At 43.5% G+C, this 18,616-nt stretch overlaps 1 protein-coding gene across 1 annotated transcript in view; it reads left to right on the plus strand.

Annotated features, from left to right (window-relative positions):
- Nucleotides 1-4,373: 4,373 nt before the first annotated feature.
- The window catches only part of LOC110528701 (galactosylgalactosylxylosylprotein 3-beta-glucuronosyltransferase 2-like), a 33,693-nt gene continuing 19,450 nt past the window's right edge, over nt 4,374-18,616 (plus strand). Inside the window, exon 1 of the mRNA XM_021610836.3 lies at nt 4,374-5,698. Coding sequence (XP_021466511.1) covers nt 5,177-5,698 — 522 coding nt within the window. The 5' untranslated portion in view covers nt 4,374-5,176. The remainder of the gene's footprint in view (nt 5,699-18,616) is intronic.

The following is an 18,616-nucleotide window of genomic DNA, read 5'->3' on the forward strand; positions in this document are numbered from 1 at the left end:
AATTCCAATAAATACATTTGCCGGGCTCGGTTTTGGGGCTGAGAGTAAATTCAATAGCAGCTCCTTCCTTTTGCCCATAAAACAGCTAATGTCATCAACTGCGAACCTGCGTCAATTGAGTTATGCTGGGGGAAATGTATTAGCTCGTCTCCAATCTACACAATAGGGCGGATGGAAAGTCATTTCCATGCTAATGGTGATGACAAATGCATTGCAGACTTTCCATTTGTTGAGAGGATCTAAATTTGTCTCTGATTTGAATTGAACTCTAAATGACCTCTTAATTTGGTTCCACAGTGATGTATGGGTATACGGTGGAACTCTCATTTATTTTCATGGGATGGTGGGAGTCTTCTGTTGGTCTGGGAGCTAACTGGATATTTCTGTCCATCTGTAAATATCAATCTCCTTCCCCTTCCCTCAATTTATCTGCATGTATTTCTTTCTCTTTCACTCTCTCTGCTGCATTACGAGTAGACTAGCCCCAGGGTTATGTCACTCTCTCTGCTGCATTACGAGTAGACTAGCCCCAGGGTTATGTCACTCTCTCTGCTGCATTACGAGTAGACTAGCCCCAGGGTTATGTCACTCTCTCTGCTGCATTACGAGTAGACTAGCCCCAGGGTTATGTCACTCTCTCTGCTGCATTACGAGTAGACTAGCCCCAGGGTTATGTCACTCTCTCTGCTGCATTACGAGTAGACTAGCCCCAGGGTTATGTCACTCTCTCTGCTGCATTACGAGTAGACTAGCCCCAGGGTTATGTCACTCTCTCTGCTGCATTACGAGTAGACTAGCCCCAGGGTTATGTCACTCTCTCTGCTGCATTACGAGTAGACTAGCCCCAGGGTTATGTCACTCTCTCTGCTGCATTACGAGTAGACTAGCCCCAGGGTTATGTCACTCTCTCTGCTGCATTACGAGTAGACTAGCCCCAGGGTTATGTCACTCTCTCTGCTGCATTACGAGTAGACTAGCCCCAGGGTTATGTCACTCTCTCTGCTGCATTACGAGTAGACTAGCCCCAGGGTTATGTCACTCTCTCTGCTGCATTACAAGTAGACTAGCCCCAGGGTTATGTCACTCTCTCTGCTGCATTACGAGTAGACTAGCCCCAGGGTATGTCACTCTCTCTGCTGCATTACGAGTAGACAAGCCCCAGGGTTATGTCACTCTCTCTGCTGCATTACGAGTAGACTAGCCCCAGGGTTATGTCACTCTCTCTGCTGCATTACAAGTAGACTAGCCCCAGGGTTATGTCACTCTCTCTGCTGCATTACGAGTAGACTAGCCCCAGGGTTATGTCACTCTCTCTGCTGCATTACGAGTAGACTAGTCCCAGGGTTATGTCACTCTCTCTGCTGCATTACGAGTAGACTAGTCCCAGGGTTATGTCACTCTCTCTGCTGCATTACGAGTAGACTAGTCCCAGGGTTATGTCACTCTCTCTGCTGCATTACGAGTAGACTAGTCCCAGGGTTATGTCACTCTCTCTGCTGCATTACGAGTAGACTAGCCCCAGGGTTATATCGCCCTCTCTGCTGCATTACGAGTAGACTAGCCCCAGGGTTATGTCACTCTCTCTGCTGCATTACGAGTAGACTAGTCCCAGGGGTATGTCACTCTCTCTGCTGCATTACGAGTAGACTAGCCCCAGGGTTATGTCACTCTCTCTGCTGCATTACGAGTAGACTAGCCCCAGGGTTATGTCACTCTCTCTGCTGCATTACGAGTAGACTAGCCCCAGGGTTATGTCACTCTCTCTGCTGCATTACAAGTAGACTAGCCCCAGGGTTATGTCACTCTCTCTGCTGCATTACGAGTAGACTAGCCCCAGGGTATGTCACTCTCTCTGCTGCATTACGAGTAGACAAGCCCCAGGGTTATGTCACTCTCTCTGCTGCATTACGAGTAGACTAGCCCCAGGGTTATGTCACTCTCTCTGCTGCATTACAAGTAGACTAGCCCCAGGGTTATGTCACTCTCTCTGCTGCATTACGAGTAGACTAGCCCCAGGGTTATGTCACTCTCTCTGCTGCATTACGAGTAGACTAGCCCCAGGGTTATGTCACTCTCTCTGCTGCATTACGAGTAGACTAGCCCCAGGGTTATGTCACTCTCTCTGCTGCATTACGAGTAGACTAGCCCCAGGGTTATGTCACTCTCTCTGCTGCATTACGAGTAGACTAGCCCCAGGGTTATGTCACTCTCTCTGCTGCATTACGAGTAGACTAGCCCCAGGGTTATGTCACTCTCTCTGCTGCATTACGAGTAGACTAGCCCCAGGGTTATGTCACTCTCTCTGCTGCATTACGAGTAGACTAGCCCCAGGGTTATGTCACTCTCTCTGCTGCATTACGAGTAGACTAGCCCCAGGGTTATGTCACTCTCTCTGCTGCATTACGAGTAGACTAGCCCCAGGGTTATGTCACTCTCTCTGCTGCATTACGAGTAGACTAGCCCCAGGGTTATGTCACTCTCTCTGCTGCATTACGAGTAGACTAGCCCCAGGGTTATGTCACTCTCTCTGCTGCATTACAAGTAGACTAGCCCCAGGGTTATGTCACTCTCTCTGCTGCATTACGAGTAGACTAGCCCCAGGGTATGTCACTCTCTCTGCTGCATTACGAGTAGACAAGCCCCAGGGTTATGTCACTCTCTCTGCTGCATTACGAGTAGACTAGCCCCAGGGTTATGTCACTCTCTCTGCTGCATTACAAGTAGACTAGCCCCAGGGTTATGTCACTCTCTCTGCTGCATTACGAGTAGACTAGCCCCAGGGTTATATCGCCCTCTCTGCTGCATTACGAGTAGACTAGCCCCAGGGTTATGTCACTCTCTCTGCTGCATTACGAGTAGACTAGCCCCAGGGTTATGTCACTCTCTCTGCTGCATTACGAGTAGACTAGTCCCAGGGGTATGTCACTCTCTCTGCTGCATTACGAGTAGACTAGTCCCAGGGTTATGTCGCCCTCTCTGTCACACACACACACACACACACACACAAACACACACACACACACACACTCTATCTCTCTCTCTCTCTCTACCTCTCTACCTCTCTCAATTTCAATTTAAGTGGCTTTATTGGCATTGGAAACATATATTTACATTGCCTAAGCAAGTGAAATAGATCATAAGTAAAAGTGAAATAAACAATAAAAAAATTAACAGTCAATATTACACTCACAAAAGTTCCAAAGAATGTCCTATAATGTCTATATACAGTGTTGCAATGATGCACAAATGGTTATAGAACAAAAGGGAAAAGAAATAAACATAAATATAGGTTGTATTTACAATGGTGATTGTTCTTCACTGTCTCTCCCTCTCTCTCACACACACACACACACACACACACACTATTATTGAGGCCTCACTAAACAGAAGAGGTAGGCTATACACTGTATTGTTGCCTCTAGCAACCACATCACTCTGTGTCTCACTCCCTTGTCTCTTTTACTCAGACCAGCTCCTGTGGCATGTGACATGATGTCCGATAATAGCCAATCCCTAGGGCCCAAACAACACAACAGAACCCAGCTCTGATTTCTACCACCAAAACTGATAGTGAGCCATTTATTTCTCATTTGATCCTTCATCATGTAATTCCCAGTAGCAAAGAGCGCTGTCACATGTCAATACCCAGTAGGAATGGATTCTCTGATGGAACTGGGCCACTGAAAAGACAGTCTGGCAGTTGATTGACTGGTACATGCTGATGCCACAGAGCCTATCTGGAAGGTGTAAGTAATAGACTAGTCATAACTCAAAGTGAAGATTTCACTTTATGCTGACAATGAAAAATGCACTCCATATTTATGTACCGGCATAGATTTAATCGGTTTGGCCAATTGACAATAATGAAATGCAAATCAGACTCTGTTTTTCAGCTGTATTGATGAAATACCAGAGTCTGGCAGAACATAAGCTACAGATCAATATAGACTGTTACACGAGATAAGGAGCCATACGATAGTTCCTTATGGGAGAACAAAGCAACACCGTGTTCAATATTTTCCAAGCACAAGCAATTCATTGCATTTAAACAAATAGGCTACCTGATATGGTATAAAAACTCCAGAAAATCAACATCGCTGTCAGAGAATGTGTAACCTAGGCTAATCTCTGTGATGCCCAAAACCATGTAATGATGAACAGGTATGTCATCAAACTTGAAGCCTATTTGCCTGCAACTAATCCACAATCTGAGACAGAGTCTATAGGCCTATACGTTTCCTGCTATAGGCTACTGGTTTACCTAGCTACCATATATATTTCTCTATCTCTTTTAATTGTAGTGTTTGCTCAATTGGTCTGGTGAGGACAACCTGCAATTCAAATTCAAAGTCCCGACAATAATTTAGAACCAAAGCAAACGTCTCTTCATCTCTCTCTCTCTCACTCTCTCTCTCTCTCTCGCGCGCGCTCTCTCTCTGTATCTATCTCCCCAACTCTCTCTCTCTCTCTCTCTCTCTCTCTCGTTAGGGTGAGTTCATCTCCATCCTCAGCGGACACTGACGTGTTCCTCTAGCAGTATGACAAAGTATCCCTCTTTTTCCTCCACTCTCTTTCTCTCTTCGTCCATTCCAGTCTTCCCCGTCCCCTTTCTCTCCACATCGCAGTTTATCATCTCTCTGCACTGAAGCTCCTGCACCTGCTTCTCACCACTGCCCGCTAGACACCGACTCAACCAGCATCCAACCCCGGGAATGATACCCTTTCTCTCGGACACTACGAGAGTAGAGGCCAGTGGATAGGTCTGCTTTATGGTCTGTTTCAAAAGCTATTTGTGGTTTATCGGAAAGGCTGTGGGCTGAAGGCATGTCAAGAGGGATTACCTGTTGTTTTTAAGGGATTCTTTTCGTCGCTCTGTTGTTCGAGGGATATGATCATCTCCACTTTTATCCGGGAGGAGACTCATCAAACGGTCCCGACCGGACGCGGACGTGACTATGTTTACATAACTCTAAAGGGGATGAATTTTGAGATTTATGACAGTTTATTGGAGATAACAAGAAACAAAGTCCTCATGTCAAAATAATGGTCGTATGTGGGCATTAAAATTATTTTGGAGAGTGCAAATTGTCGCCGAACGTTCGTATAATGCTTGGGTGTGATGAAGTGAGGTAAAGTGACAGCACAGCTCAGATGTTTATCCCCTAACTTCGGCAAGATGAAATCGCTCTTCTACAGCCGCTTCTTCATCCTCCTGCCCTGGGTCCTCATCGTCATCATCATGATCCATATTGACACAAGGACGTCCGTCCGAAGTCCAGCCCTGGGCCGCGGAGGGGGCGCACATAGGCAAGACAGAACCAGCCCACCCCGGGCCAACCGCTCCGCTCTCCCGGCAATCTACGCCATCACCCCGACCTACAACCGGCCAGTCCAGAAAGCTGAACTTACCCGGCTCGCTAACACATTCCGCCAGGTTCCTCGCTTCCACTGGATAGTAGTGGAGGACTCGACTGTGCGCACGGAGCTGGTGGTGCGCTTTCTCGCCCGCTCGGGGATGCAGTACACACACCTGAACATCTTTACGCCCCGCCGGTTCAAACGTACCGGGATGCCCCGTGCTACTGAGCAGAGGAACACCGCTCTCTCGTGGCTGCGGTCACATCGCTCCATCAAGGACGTGGGGATAGTATTCTTCGCGGATGATGACAACACATACAGTCTGGAACTGTTTGAAGAGGTAATAATAAATCAACGACAGACCCATAGCATGTCATTATCAACAGACCAAAGCTTAGGGACAGTTCGACATTTACTCGAAAATCCGCAAAAAAATGATTACCACCACAAATAACTATAATTGTAGCAACCCGGTATTTATATACATGAATATCTACCGCTTCAGCATGGTTTTGTAGCACAGTAGATGATGCCATGCAGGGCTACTGAATAGAAGGTTCAATGGTTCGCCGACCACCATGGACCACCAGCTCTGTTCTTATCTCATTACACTATGATCAGAGCGGGCTGCAGACAATGGCCAGCTAGGGGGAAATCCGATCATCATTATATAAAATACTGTATATGCAGCGAATTTTGCAAACACCCATTTTCTGTGCCCATTCACCACCCATGATCAATGAGCAACGGAAAACTGCATATGCTACACACACACCTCTAGTGCTTCATCATGGTTTGCGTTTTCAACACCACAATCAAATAGAGTATGTCAATAACAAAACAAACAAAAAATAATACATCCCTCCCTACTCAGTATCAATGGCTTGGCTTTACAATCTCTGAACTTCTTTAAACGTGTCTCTTTCCATTCATCAAATGGCCATGGGCAGTTTGAATGCTGGAGTTATGTTAGAGTGGAGTGGATGAAAGTGTGCAGGTAGTATACAGGAGACTTGTGAAGTAGCCTACCTAATCAGGCTGATTGTGTTTCTGCCACACATCAAAGGTAATACATTTGAAAGGTGAAATGGCAAATGTTAAGGCTATATTAAAACATTAGGTAGGTTTTAGGTCCCGGGTCAGCAACTAGGTTTGGCCTAGGGCCAATTCTTTTCTGAGCTAATAGTTGGCGGACCAAAACATAATTAGCATGATAGCAGCCCAATCCATACAGGCCTTCACTACAAATTGAACAAGATTTTAACACATCTGGTTAGTATATAATCAATGACAATAACATCATCATTTCGATCTGATTACACGGATAAAATGAACAATGGCTCTATTAAATTCGTTTTTTTTAATGTCAATTTCTCTGTGCATTGATTGCAGAAAATCAGCTTGCAATCAAGAGAAAATGTAGCTCTCAAAGCCTCAACAGAAAGGTGGATAATGAAAATAGGAGTTTCAGGGAAGAATGGACACAGAAATATGCATTCTGACCATATTTCTCCAGTGTCAAAACTTTCAAAAGTTACCTTTCCACCCAGAGGCCCGACCCAACACAGAACAATGGAAGCTTCAACTGCTGGCTACTTGTCCATCGCTTAATTATGCCGAACCCAACAGCAGAAGACAACAAGTGCTTCCCTAAAAGCTGCCTGAGTTTAAACATATTCTTTTCAGAAAGTGAATAGCTGATACAGACATAATAACAGTCATTGTTTTGTCTCCTGGAATATAGAAGCCCGTGGCTCAGCCTCAAAATGGCATGGAGATGAAGCAGCTATATCACCACATGCTTCGGAGTCGCAGCTTTCACGGGTATTGTTTCTAGCATAAGGCATGTGTGATGTCGTGAACATTATGCCATAGTCCAGTCCGTGTATTGGTACTGTGGGATTCCAGTTCCATGTTTTACAGTAGCCAGGCGGTGGGAGTGATAGGCCATGTGCACTGGGTAATGCCAGGATCCTTCTGAGTAAAGTTCAACGAAAAGTATTGGAAAGGCCGACCTCAGTTCTTATAAACATAAGCAATCTAAACAACGGTGGATGTTGCAGCATGTTTCTAGCATAAGGCATCACATAGCCCAGCATCATTATAGAACGCTCTATGTAACTAGGGTCCTTATTACTTATCTTCTAAATATAAAACTAACAATAGGTAGGCTATCCTTTTTGCCCAGCTTGCTTTAACAAAGGGCACGGCATTCCCTCACCAGTCATATAGATGTCGCTAACCCTCACATAGCCTACCACCTTAATTCGAGACCTGGTTTTAACCAAACCTTTCACATACACAGAGATATTTAAGGAGTGCATGGTGACAGTAGGCCTATTGGTGGATTTGGCTACCGACTGAATCTGTGGATAGCTTAATTGTGTTTGTCAAACAGGTAGGCCTGCCTCTCATTTCTTAAATAGGAAGAAATAGGCTTCAACAGAGCCCTCTTGTTGTTAGTGACGGCAATTGTTGAAATGAATTAGGCCTACTCAAATTACTTTCAGCACCATTCGCTGTCCACCTCTGTTTGATTATGCCGCGGCCGCTGCCACAAAGCTGTCTGCTGCTCGTCTTATTAGCTCGTTGACTGTCTCCTGCACTCTCTTTTCTCATGAACTGACGTTTACATTTAACTTTTGCGTTATTCAGGAGGGGTAACCTTTTGTTGGGACATTACTTTTGGATCATTTTGCATCACGTCTCCGAGATCATTATTATTAAAACATTCTTAATGTTTTTTTTTAATGTGTGGTATAATTTCTAGTTAACACAAACTATTGGAATCAGTGACACATGCAATGACACATCTGGCCTCTCTGCTGCCCATCACTTATTCTTCTATTTTCTCATGGATTTATATTGAAATTGGTGCAGATTTGAATGATTTTGTGTGTGATATGGTTGCTAGTTAAGCTGTTGGAGATCTGCACAAACCACGATTGTCACTATGGACGGAGGTCAGGATAGACTTGTAGACTATATTGACCTGTGGTATAGCAAGCACAGAAAAGCATAGTGCATAAGGGAAGTACCAAAACACCTAGATAGGGGAGGCACATGCAAGCAGATGAGAAAATGTGGATATATGGAAGAAGTTATAAAGTAAAACCTGCAAAAAGGGGAATGTAAAAAACGAACTGCTTTCCCCTGTGACCATTAAAAACAACATATCCCTCCTCAAAGCAAAAACAAAAGTTTGACAGCCCAACCATATTTTGCTAATCTAATATAGGGGTAATCAGATAGCGTATATGTGCATTCAGACACCAGATATGGAAATGAGGCCGGGATATCCTGAAGGGCCGACTCTGGTCCTTGAGAGCCACTGTGTGTGCAGGCTTTAGTTCCAGTACTGATTTTGGATAGAACAAGAACCTGCACTTACAAAGTAAATTTCACATTTCAAGTTCCTTGGTGTCCACATCACCAACAAACTAACATGGTCCAAGCACACCAAGACAGTCATGAAGAGGGCACGACAAAACCTATTCTCAGGAGACTGAAAAGATTGGTGCCAAGCTTCCTGCCATCCAGGACCTATATACCAGGTGGTGTCAGAGGAAGGCCCGAAAAATTGTCAAAGCCTCCAGTCACTCAAGTCGTAGACTGTTCTCTCTGCTACCACACGGCAAGCAGTACTGGAGCATCAAGTCTAGGTCCAAAAGGCTCCTTAACAGCTTCTACCCCCAAGCCATGAGACTGCTGAACAATTAATCAAATGGCCACCCGGACTATTTACATTTGTTTTTACACTGACCGCTACTCGCTGTTTATTATCTATGCATAGTCACTTTACCCCTACCTACATGTACAAATGACCTCGACTAACCTATACCACTGCACATTGACTCGGTACCGGTACAGTGCCTTGCGAAAGTATTCGGCCCCCTTGAACTTTGCGACCTTTTGCCACATTTCAGGCTTCAAACATAAAGATATAAAACTGTATTTTTTTGTGAAGAATCAACAACAAGTGGGACACAATCATGAAGTGGAATGACATTTATTGGATATTTCAAACTTTTTTAACAAATCAAAAACTGAAAAATTATTCAGCCCCCTTAAGTTAATACTTTGTAGCGCCACCTTTTGCTGCGATTACAGCTGTAAGTCGCTTGGGGTATGTCTTTATCAGTTTTGCACATCGAGAGACTGAAATTCTTTCCCATTCCTCCTTGCAAAACAGCTCGAGCTCAGTGAGGTTGGATGGAGAGCATTTGTGAACAGCAGTTTTCAGTTCTTTCCACAGATTCTCGATTGGATTCAGGTCTGGACTTTGACTTGGCCATTCTAACACCTGGATATGTTTATTTTTGAACCATTCCATTGTAGATTTTGCTTTATGTTTTGGATCATTGTCTTGTTGGAAGACAAATCTCCGTCCCAGTCTCAGGTCTTTTGCAGACTCCATCAGGTTTTCTTCCAGAATGGTCCTGTATTTGGCTCCATCCATCTTCCCATCAATTTTAACCATCTTCCCTGTCCCTGCTGAAGAAAAGCAGGCCCAAACCATGATGCTGCCACCACCATGTTTGACAGTGGGGATGTTGTGTTCAGGGTGATGTGCTGTGTTGCTTTTACGCCAAACATAACATTTTGCATTGTTGCCAAAAAGTTCAATTTTGGTTTCATCTGACCAGAGCACCTTCTTCCACATGTTTGGTGTGTCTCCCAGGTGGCTTGTGGCAAACTTTAAACAACACTTTTTATGGATATCTTTAAGAAATGGCTTTCTTCTTGCCACTCTTCCATAAAGGCCAGATTTGTGCAATATACGACTGATTGTTGTCCTATGGACAGAGTCTCCCACCTCAGCTGTAGATCTCTGCAGTTCATCCAGAGTGATCATGGGCCTCTTGGCTGCATCTCTGATCAGTCTTCTCCTTGTATGAGCTGAAAGTTTAGAGGGACGGCCAGGTCTTGGTAGATTTGCAGTGGTCTGATACTCCTTCCATTTCAATATTATCGCTTACACAGTGCTCCTTGGGATGTTTAAAGCTTGGGAAATCTTTTTGTATCCAAATCCGGCTTTAAACTTCTTCACAACAGTATCTCGGACCTGCCTGGTGTGTTCCTTGTTCTTCATGATGCTCTCTGCGCTTTTAACGGACCTCTGAGACTATCACAGTGCAGGTGCATTTATACGGAGACTTGATTACACACAGGTGGATTGTATTTATCATCATTAGTCATTTAGGTCAACATTGGATCATTCAGAGATCCTCACTGAACTTCTGGAGAGAGTTTGCTGCACTAAAAGTAAAGGGGCTGAATAATTTTGCACTCCCAATTTTTCAGTTTTTGATTTGTTAAAAAAGTTTGAAATATCCAATAAATGTCGTTCCACTTCATGATTGTGTCCCACTTGTTGTTGATTCTTCACAAAAAAATACAGTTTTATATCCTTATGTTTGAAGCCTGAAATGTGGCAAAAGGTCACAAAGTTCAAGGGGGCCGAATACTTTCGCAAGGCACTGTAGATAGCCTAGTTGTTGTTATTTTATTGTGTTACTTTTTATTCAATTTTTTACTTTAGTTTATTTAGTAAACATTTTCTTAACTCTATTTCTTGAACTGCATTGTTGGTTAAGGGCTTGTAAGTAAGCACAGTAAGGTCTACATCTGTTGTATTCGGCGCATGGGACAAATACAATTTGAATTGATTTGATTTGCATATCACTTGTTTGGAGCGAGTCGTCTCTGTGGCTGTGTAATCTTCAATATAATTTCCTGTTGAAATAACCTGATTGACAGCAGGGGCTCGTCTCTCATTGATTGCTCCGGAGATAAGAAGCACATGGGTTTTGCGTTGTGTGTGTGTGTGTGTGTGTGTGTGTGTGTGTGTGTGTGTGTGTGTGTGTGTGGGCTGGGGGGGAAAGGGAAAGAGGAACATTGTACCCTTATCAACCAGCGACAACTTCAGATATGATGTGATTCACACAAGGTCACCTCAAACAATCTCTAAATGTATTCTAACCCCCTGCCATGCCACCAGTTGAACGGAAAATCAGGGTCCGTATGTATCAAGCAAGCATCTCAGAGTAGGAGTGCTGATTTCTCCAGTATGAAGTCGCCCCTAGACACCGTTGTAATACCCTTTATGATTTGTGGAGATGATCCTAAATCTTTGCCTAATGACAAAGTCTACCTAACAAGAGAAAAAACTGCATAAATAAATATATATTGTTTTGGGGGCTTGCCTGTTTTATATGTTATTTTGGCATTAATACGTATCACAAACAGTGCAAAAATATACAGTATATATATATATATATATAATTGAGCTAATAAAGCCGCATTCAAACATGGTCTCCTTTTTGTTTTCTTGAGTAATCAGCTCCAAAATGCAGGTGTTTCAGCCTAGCTCAGTGCTTTCAATGGTGGTGGGGCGGGCCAGCAGAAAACAGGAGCATTGCACCGTGATTGGCTCAGTGTTCTGTCACTCATTGGGACATTACACAATCGCCAAACTTAAGTCCTTAGTAAGGGTAGACATCCAACATTTCAGCCCTTTGGGTTCTGCCATAGTTACAGTGCCTTGCGAAAGTATTCGGCCCCCTTGAACTTTGCGACCTTTTGCCACATTTCAGGCTTCAAACATAAAGATATAAAACTGTATTTTTTTGTGAAGAATCAACAACAAGTGGGACACAATCATGAAGTGGAACGACATTTATTGGATATTTCAAACTTTTTTAACAAATCCAAAACTGAAAAATTGGGCGTGCAAAATTATTCAGCCCCTTTACTTTCAGTGCAGCAAACTCTCTCCAGAAGTTCAGTGAGGATCTCTGAATGATCTAATGTTGACCTAAATGACTAATGATGATAAATACAATCCACCTGTGTGTAATCAAGTCTCCGTATAAATGCACCTGCACTGTGATAGTCTCAGAGGTCCGTTAAAAGCGCAGAGAGCATCATGAAGAATAAGGAACACACCAGGCAGGTCCGAGATACTGTTGTGAAGAAGTTTAAAGCCGGATTTGGATACAAAAAGATTTCCCAAGCTTTAAACATCCCAAGGAGCACTGTGCAAGCGATAATATTGAAATGGAAGGAGTATCAGACCACTGCAAATCTACCAAGACCTGGCCGTCCCTCTAAACTTTCAGCTCATACAAGGAGAAGACTGATCAGAGATGCAGCCAAGAGGCCCATGATCACTCTGGATGAACTGCAGAGAGAGGGAGACTCTGTCCATAGGACAACAATCAGTCGTGTATTGCACAAATCTGGCCTTTATGGAAGAGTGGCAAGAAGAAAGCCATTTCTTAAAGATATCCATAAAAAGTGTTGTTTAAAGTTTGCCACAAGCCACCTGGGAGACACACCAAACGTGGAAGAAGGTGCTCTGGTCAGATGAAACCAAAATTTAACTTTTTGGCAACAATGCAAAACGTTATGTTTGGCGTAAAAGCAACACAGCTGAACACACCATCCCCACTGTCAAACATGGTGGTGGCAGCATCGTGGTTTGGGCCTGCTTTTCTTCAGCAGGGACAGGGAAGATGGTTAAAATTGATGGGAAGATGGATGGAGCCAAATACAGGACCATTCTGGAAGAAAATTTCTTTTTTTTCTTTTGATTTCTTCAAACCAAGCTGCTTACCTATTGCAGATTCAGTCTTCACCAGCCTGGTGCAGGTCTACAATTTTGTTTCTGGTGTCCTTTGACAGCTTTTTGGTCTTGGCCATAGTAGAGTTTGGAGTGTGACTGTTTGAGGTTGTGGACAGGTGTATTTTATACTGATAACAAGTTCAAACAGGTGCCATTAATACAGATAATGAGTGGAGGACAGAGGAGCCTCTTAAAGAAGAAGTTACAGGTCTGTGAGAGGCAGAAATCTTGCTTGTTTGTCGGTGACCAAATACTTATTTTCCACCATAATTTGCAAATAAATTCATTAAAAATCCTACAATGTGATTTTCTGGATTTTGTTTCTCATTTTGTCTGTCATAGTTGAAGTATGATGTACCAATGATGAAAATTACAGGCCTCTCTCATCTTTTTAAGTGGGAGAACTTGCACAATTGGTGGCTGACTAAATACTTTTTTGCCCCACTGCATGTGTATAGTAGTTAAGAAAGTAATACTAAGTGTATGTTGTGTAGTAAGCTGTTAGTAGCCTATATTTGGTCTATTTTCACCAGCGCGATATTATAAACACATCGTTCGTGGCCGTTGTTTGCTTGTTTGCATAAAATAAATTGTACAGCTTTGACAGTGCTACTGATAGTAGTTGTGGTGCTTGGCTTGCACATGCAAATTCAGCACACGCAACCTTCTATAATAGAATTGTGTTATTTGACGTGTCAAATTAAAAGCTTATTTAAATAGTGTTATGTGACATGTATCTTTTTTGACACACAAAGACTCAAACGGCATTCAATGTGCCTCACCATAATAATTTGGTCTATTGTCCCCTCTTAATTTCACCTACTGTTCTAACTTGGTGGTGCACATGCAGCCTATAACCTGCTTTAGAGAAATGTAATCATTGAATATTGTAAGAGCTTTCATTGTCTGTTTATATTGCCCCCTTTATTTATCCTATGGTTCTGATTTGTTTCTAGCGGGGGAAAAAAGTGGGATGCATGCCAGCAAAGCCACTACACAACACTAAACAATATATTAATTACACTATGACCATGACAAACAGCCCATGTTCTGAATTCTGTCGCTGTACATTTCAAAAGTGAACAAATAGTTATATTGACTATGTCCTTCATCGCTCACTCATTAACGTCTTAATCAAAATTACGGATTGCCTCTTATCCGCTCGTTGTCCCCTTATGCCATAGTTTGTACATCTCAATTGTCAGTAGAGACCACATTTGTTTTAGCAAGTCAGCCATATCAGCTATGTTTTTTTTTAAAGGAAGTAAATGAGGCTGAATGAACTGTTTCGCTGCCAGACAAGGCTCCGCTGATAGCCAGGTGTAGCAGTGGTAAGGTGTTGGGGCTCTGCTGTTAGGACAGCTTTATGTAGACCCTAACAGTTTGTGGGCACCGTTTGTCACCGTTATAATACAATTAATGTATTGGTTAGTGTTGTGTTGTGTAGTGGCTTTGCTGGCATGCATCCCACATTTTTTTGTTTGTTTGCCCCACCAAAATTGACATGCTAAAATCGCCACTGGTAAGGGATTATCAACGAGGGGCTATGCATTCTCTGGAAAATAATCAACGGCATGTTCGCGCTAACGGAGTGGAACAAATCTTCCACAGAGTTGTGTTATTTTCCAGAGAACGCATAGAGCCCCAAGTTGATTATCAATCATTCAATCAAATGTATTTATAAAGCCCTTCTTACATCAGCTGATGTCACAAAGGGCTGTACAGAAATCCAGCCTAATCCCCAAAAAGCAAGCAATGCAGGTGTAGAAGCAAGGTGGCTAGGAAAAACTCCCTAGAAAGGCCAGAACCTAGGAAGAAACCTAGAGAGGAACCAGGCTATGAGGGTTGGCCAGTCCTCTTCTAGCTGTGCCGGGTGGAGATTATAACAGAACATGGCCAAGATGTTCAAATGTTCATAGATGACCAGCTGGATCAAATAATAATAATCACAGTGGTTGTCGAGGGTGCAACAAGTCAGCACCTCAGGAGTAAATGTCAGTTGGCTTTTCATAGCCAATCATTCAGAGTATCTCTAACAATGTTGGTGTCTCTAGAGAGTTGAAAACAGCAGGTCTGGGACAGGTAGCACGTCCGGTAAATAGGTCAGGATTCCATAGCCGCTGGCAGAACAGTTGAAACTGGAGCAGCAGCACAGCCAGGTGGACTGGGGACAGCAAGGAGTCATCATGCCAGGTAGTCCTGAGGCATGGTCCTATGGCTCAGGTCCTCCGAGAGAGAGAGAGAAAGAGAGAAGAGAGAAAGAGAGAGAGAGCATACATAGAGAGAGCATACTTAAATTCACACAGGACACCAGATAAGACAGGAGAAATACTCCAGATATAACAAACTGACCCAAGCCCCCCAACACAAACTACTGCAGCATAAATACTGGAGGCTGAGACAGGAGGGTTCGGGAGACACTGTGGCCCCGTCCGACGATACCCCCGGACAGGGCCAAACAGGCAAGATATAACCCCACCCACTTTGCCAAGCACAGCCCCCACACTACTAGAGGGATATCTTCAACCACCAACTTACCATCCTGAGACAAGGCCGAGTATAGCCCACAAAGATCTCCGCCACTGCACAACCCAAAGGGGGGGCGCCAACCCGGACAGGAAGATCACGTCAGTAACTCAACCCACTCAAGTGACGCACCCTTCATAGGGACGGCATGGAAGGGCACCAGTAAGCCAGTGACTCAGCCCCTGTAGTAGGGTTAGAGGCAGAGAATCCCAGTGGAGACAGGGGAACCAGCCAGGCAGAGACAGCATTGGCGGTTCATAGCTCCAGTGCCTTTCCATTCATCCCTTTCATACCATGTCTATAATCTATCATATTTACCTCTAGAAATGTGTTAAACATCCACTGAAGTAGCTAGCAAGTTTACTAAATAGCTACAGTAGTTGACATGGAAACTAAACATACAGACTTCCTAGTTTTGCTATCCAAACCATCAGTCCCATCTTGCTAGTATGAAAATTGAATTCAACAATGCCAAAAATGTTTTCAATTCGACTTTTGCTTTCAAAAGCAGCTCAAACGTAGAACATGTAAGAATGAAGTATAGCCATTTAATCCTACCATTCAAACATAAGGTGCATGATAGTGATTTATACAATGGGTGGGTCCAAAACTGAATCCTGGTTGGTTAAAGCCAGCCGGTGTACCACAGATACATCTATTACGTTCAAATGCCTACTCTGTTCCATCTGACTGCGCAATCCTTTGTCTCATCAACCAAGCCAGGCAATTTATAAAGCTGAAGTCGGAAGTTTACATAAACCTTAGCCAAATACATTTAAACTCAGTTTTTCATAATTCCTGACTCTTAATCGTAGTAAAATTCCCTGTCTTAGGTCTGTTAGGATCACCACTTTATTTTAAGAATGTGAAATGTCAGAATAATAGTTGAGAGAATAATTGATTTAAGCTTTTATTTCTTTCATCACATTCCCAGTGTGTCAGAAGCTTACATACACTCAATTTTTAATTGTTTAATTTTTAATTAATTGTCCGATAGTAATTAACGTGTCTGGAGTCGAGACGAGACAGACAGGCATGCAGACAGCGTTTCTCAAACAGTCAAAATCATGCTGGCTTCCTTTTTATGGATATACAGTGCATTTGGGAAAATATTCAGACCCCTTGACTTTTTCCACATTTTGTTACGTTATAGCTTTATTCTGAAATGGAGTACATCGTTTTTTTCTCCTCATCAATCTACACAAAATACCCCATAATGACAAAGCAAAAGCAGTAAAAAAATATATATCACATTTACATAAGTATTCAGACCCTAAACTCAGTACTTTGTTGAAGCAACTTTGGCAGCGATTACAACCTCGAATCTTCTTAGGTATGACCCTACATTCTTGGCACACCTGTTTTGGGGGAGTTTGTCCCATTGTTCTTTGCATATCCTGTCAAGCTCTGTCAGGTTAGATGGGAAATATTGCTGTACAGCTATTTTCAGGTCTCTCCAGAGATGTTCGATCGGGTTCAAGTCCGGGCTCTGTCTGGGCCACTCAAGGACATTCAGAGACTTGTCCCGAAGCCACTCCTGCGTTGTCTTGGCTGTGTGCTTAGGGTCGTTTTGTGGTGGAAGGTGAACCTTCACCCCATTCTGAGGTCCTGAGCACTCTGTAGCAGGTTTTCATCAAGGATCTCTCTGTACTTTGCTCTGCTCATCTTTCCCTCGATCCTGACTAGTCTTCCAGTCCCTGCCGATGAAAAACATCCCCACAGCATGATGCTGCCACCACCATGCTTCACCACGGGTATGGTGCCAGGTTGCCTCCAGATGTGATGCTTTGCATTCAGGCCAAAGAGTTAAATCTTGATGTCATGAGACCAGAGAATCTTGTTTCTCATGGTCTGAGAGTCTTTTAGGTGCCTCTTGGCAAATTCCACTCGGGCTGTCATGTGCCTTTTACTGAGTAGTGGCTTCCGTCTGGCCACTCTACCGTAAAGGCCTGATTGGTGGAGTGCTGCAGAGATTGTTTGTACTTCTGGAAGGTTCTCCCATCTCCACAGATGAACTCTGGAGCTCTGTCAGAGTGACAATTGGGTCCTTGGTCACCTCTCTCACCAAGACCCTTCTCCATCGATTGCTCAGTTTGGCCGGGAGGCCAGCTGTATGAAGAGTCTTGACGGTTCCAAACTTCTTCCATTTAAGAATGATGGAGGCCACTGTGGTCTTGGGGACCTTCAATGCTGCAGATATTTTTTGGTACCCTTCCCCAGGTCTGTGCCTCAACACAGTCATGTCTCGGAGCTCTACGCACAAATCCTTCGACCTCATGGCCTGGTTTCTGCTCTGACATACACTGTCAACTGTGGGACTGTAACGGCTGTCTTCGTCCTCCTCTGACGAGGAGTAAGAAATGTCAGACCAATGTGCAGCGTGGTACGTGTTCATGCTATTTATTAAACAAGCGAACACTGAAACAAAAAAATAAACGACACGTGAAATAACCAACCGAAACAGTTCCGTGTGGAACACACAGACACAGAAAATAAGCACCCACGACTCAAAAGTGAAACCAGGCTACCTAAGTATGGTTCTCAATCAGGGACAACGATTGACAGCTGCCTCTGATTGAGAACCATACCAGGCCAAACACAGAAATCCCAAATCCTAGAAAAAAGAACATAGACAACCCACCCAACTCACGCCCTGACCATACTTAAAACAAAGACATAACAAAAGAACTAAGGTCAGAACGTGACAGGGACTTCATATAGACAGTGTGTGTGCCTTTCCAAATCATGTCCAATCAATTGAATTTACCACAGGTGTACTCCAATCAAGTTGAAGAAACCTTTCAAGGAGGATCAATGGAAAGCTCAATATCGAGTCTTATAGCAAAGGGTCTGAATACTTATGTAAATATGATATTTTTATCTGTTATTTTTATACATTTGCAAAAATGAATGTAAATTGATGAGAAATGTGGAAAAAGTCAAGGGATCTGAATACTTTCTGAATGCACTGTATATATGTAAATTATTGTTATTTATTTTAAAACATTTGGTCAGGGGCTCCCAAGCAGCTCCTAAGCGACCGCTTATGTCGGTTATGCCTAGGGCCGACCCTGCTATCTGCAGCTCCAAAGATAGGCCTGTGTA

Source organism: Oncorhynchus mykiss, chromosome 1 (assembly GCF_057628025.1).
Source record: "Oncorhynchus mykiss isolate SJ-2025 chromosome 1, ASM5762802v1, whole genome shotgun sequence".
Taxonomy (NCBI): Eukaryota; Metazoa; Chordata; class Actinopteri; order Salmoniformes; family Salmonidae; genus Oncorhynchus; species Oncorhynchus mykiss.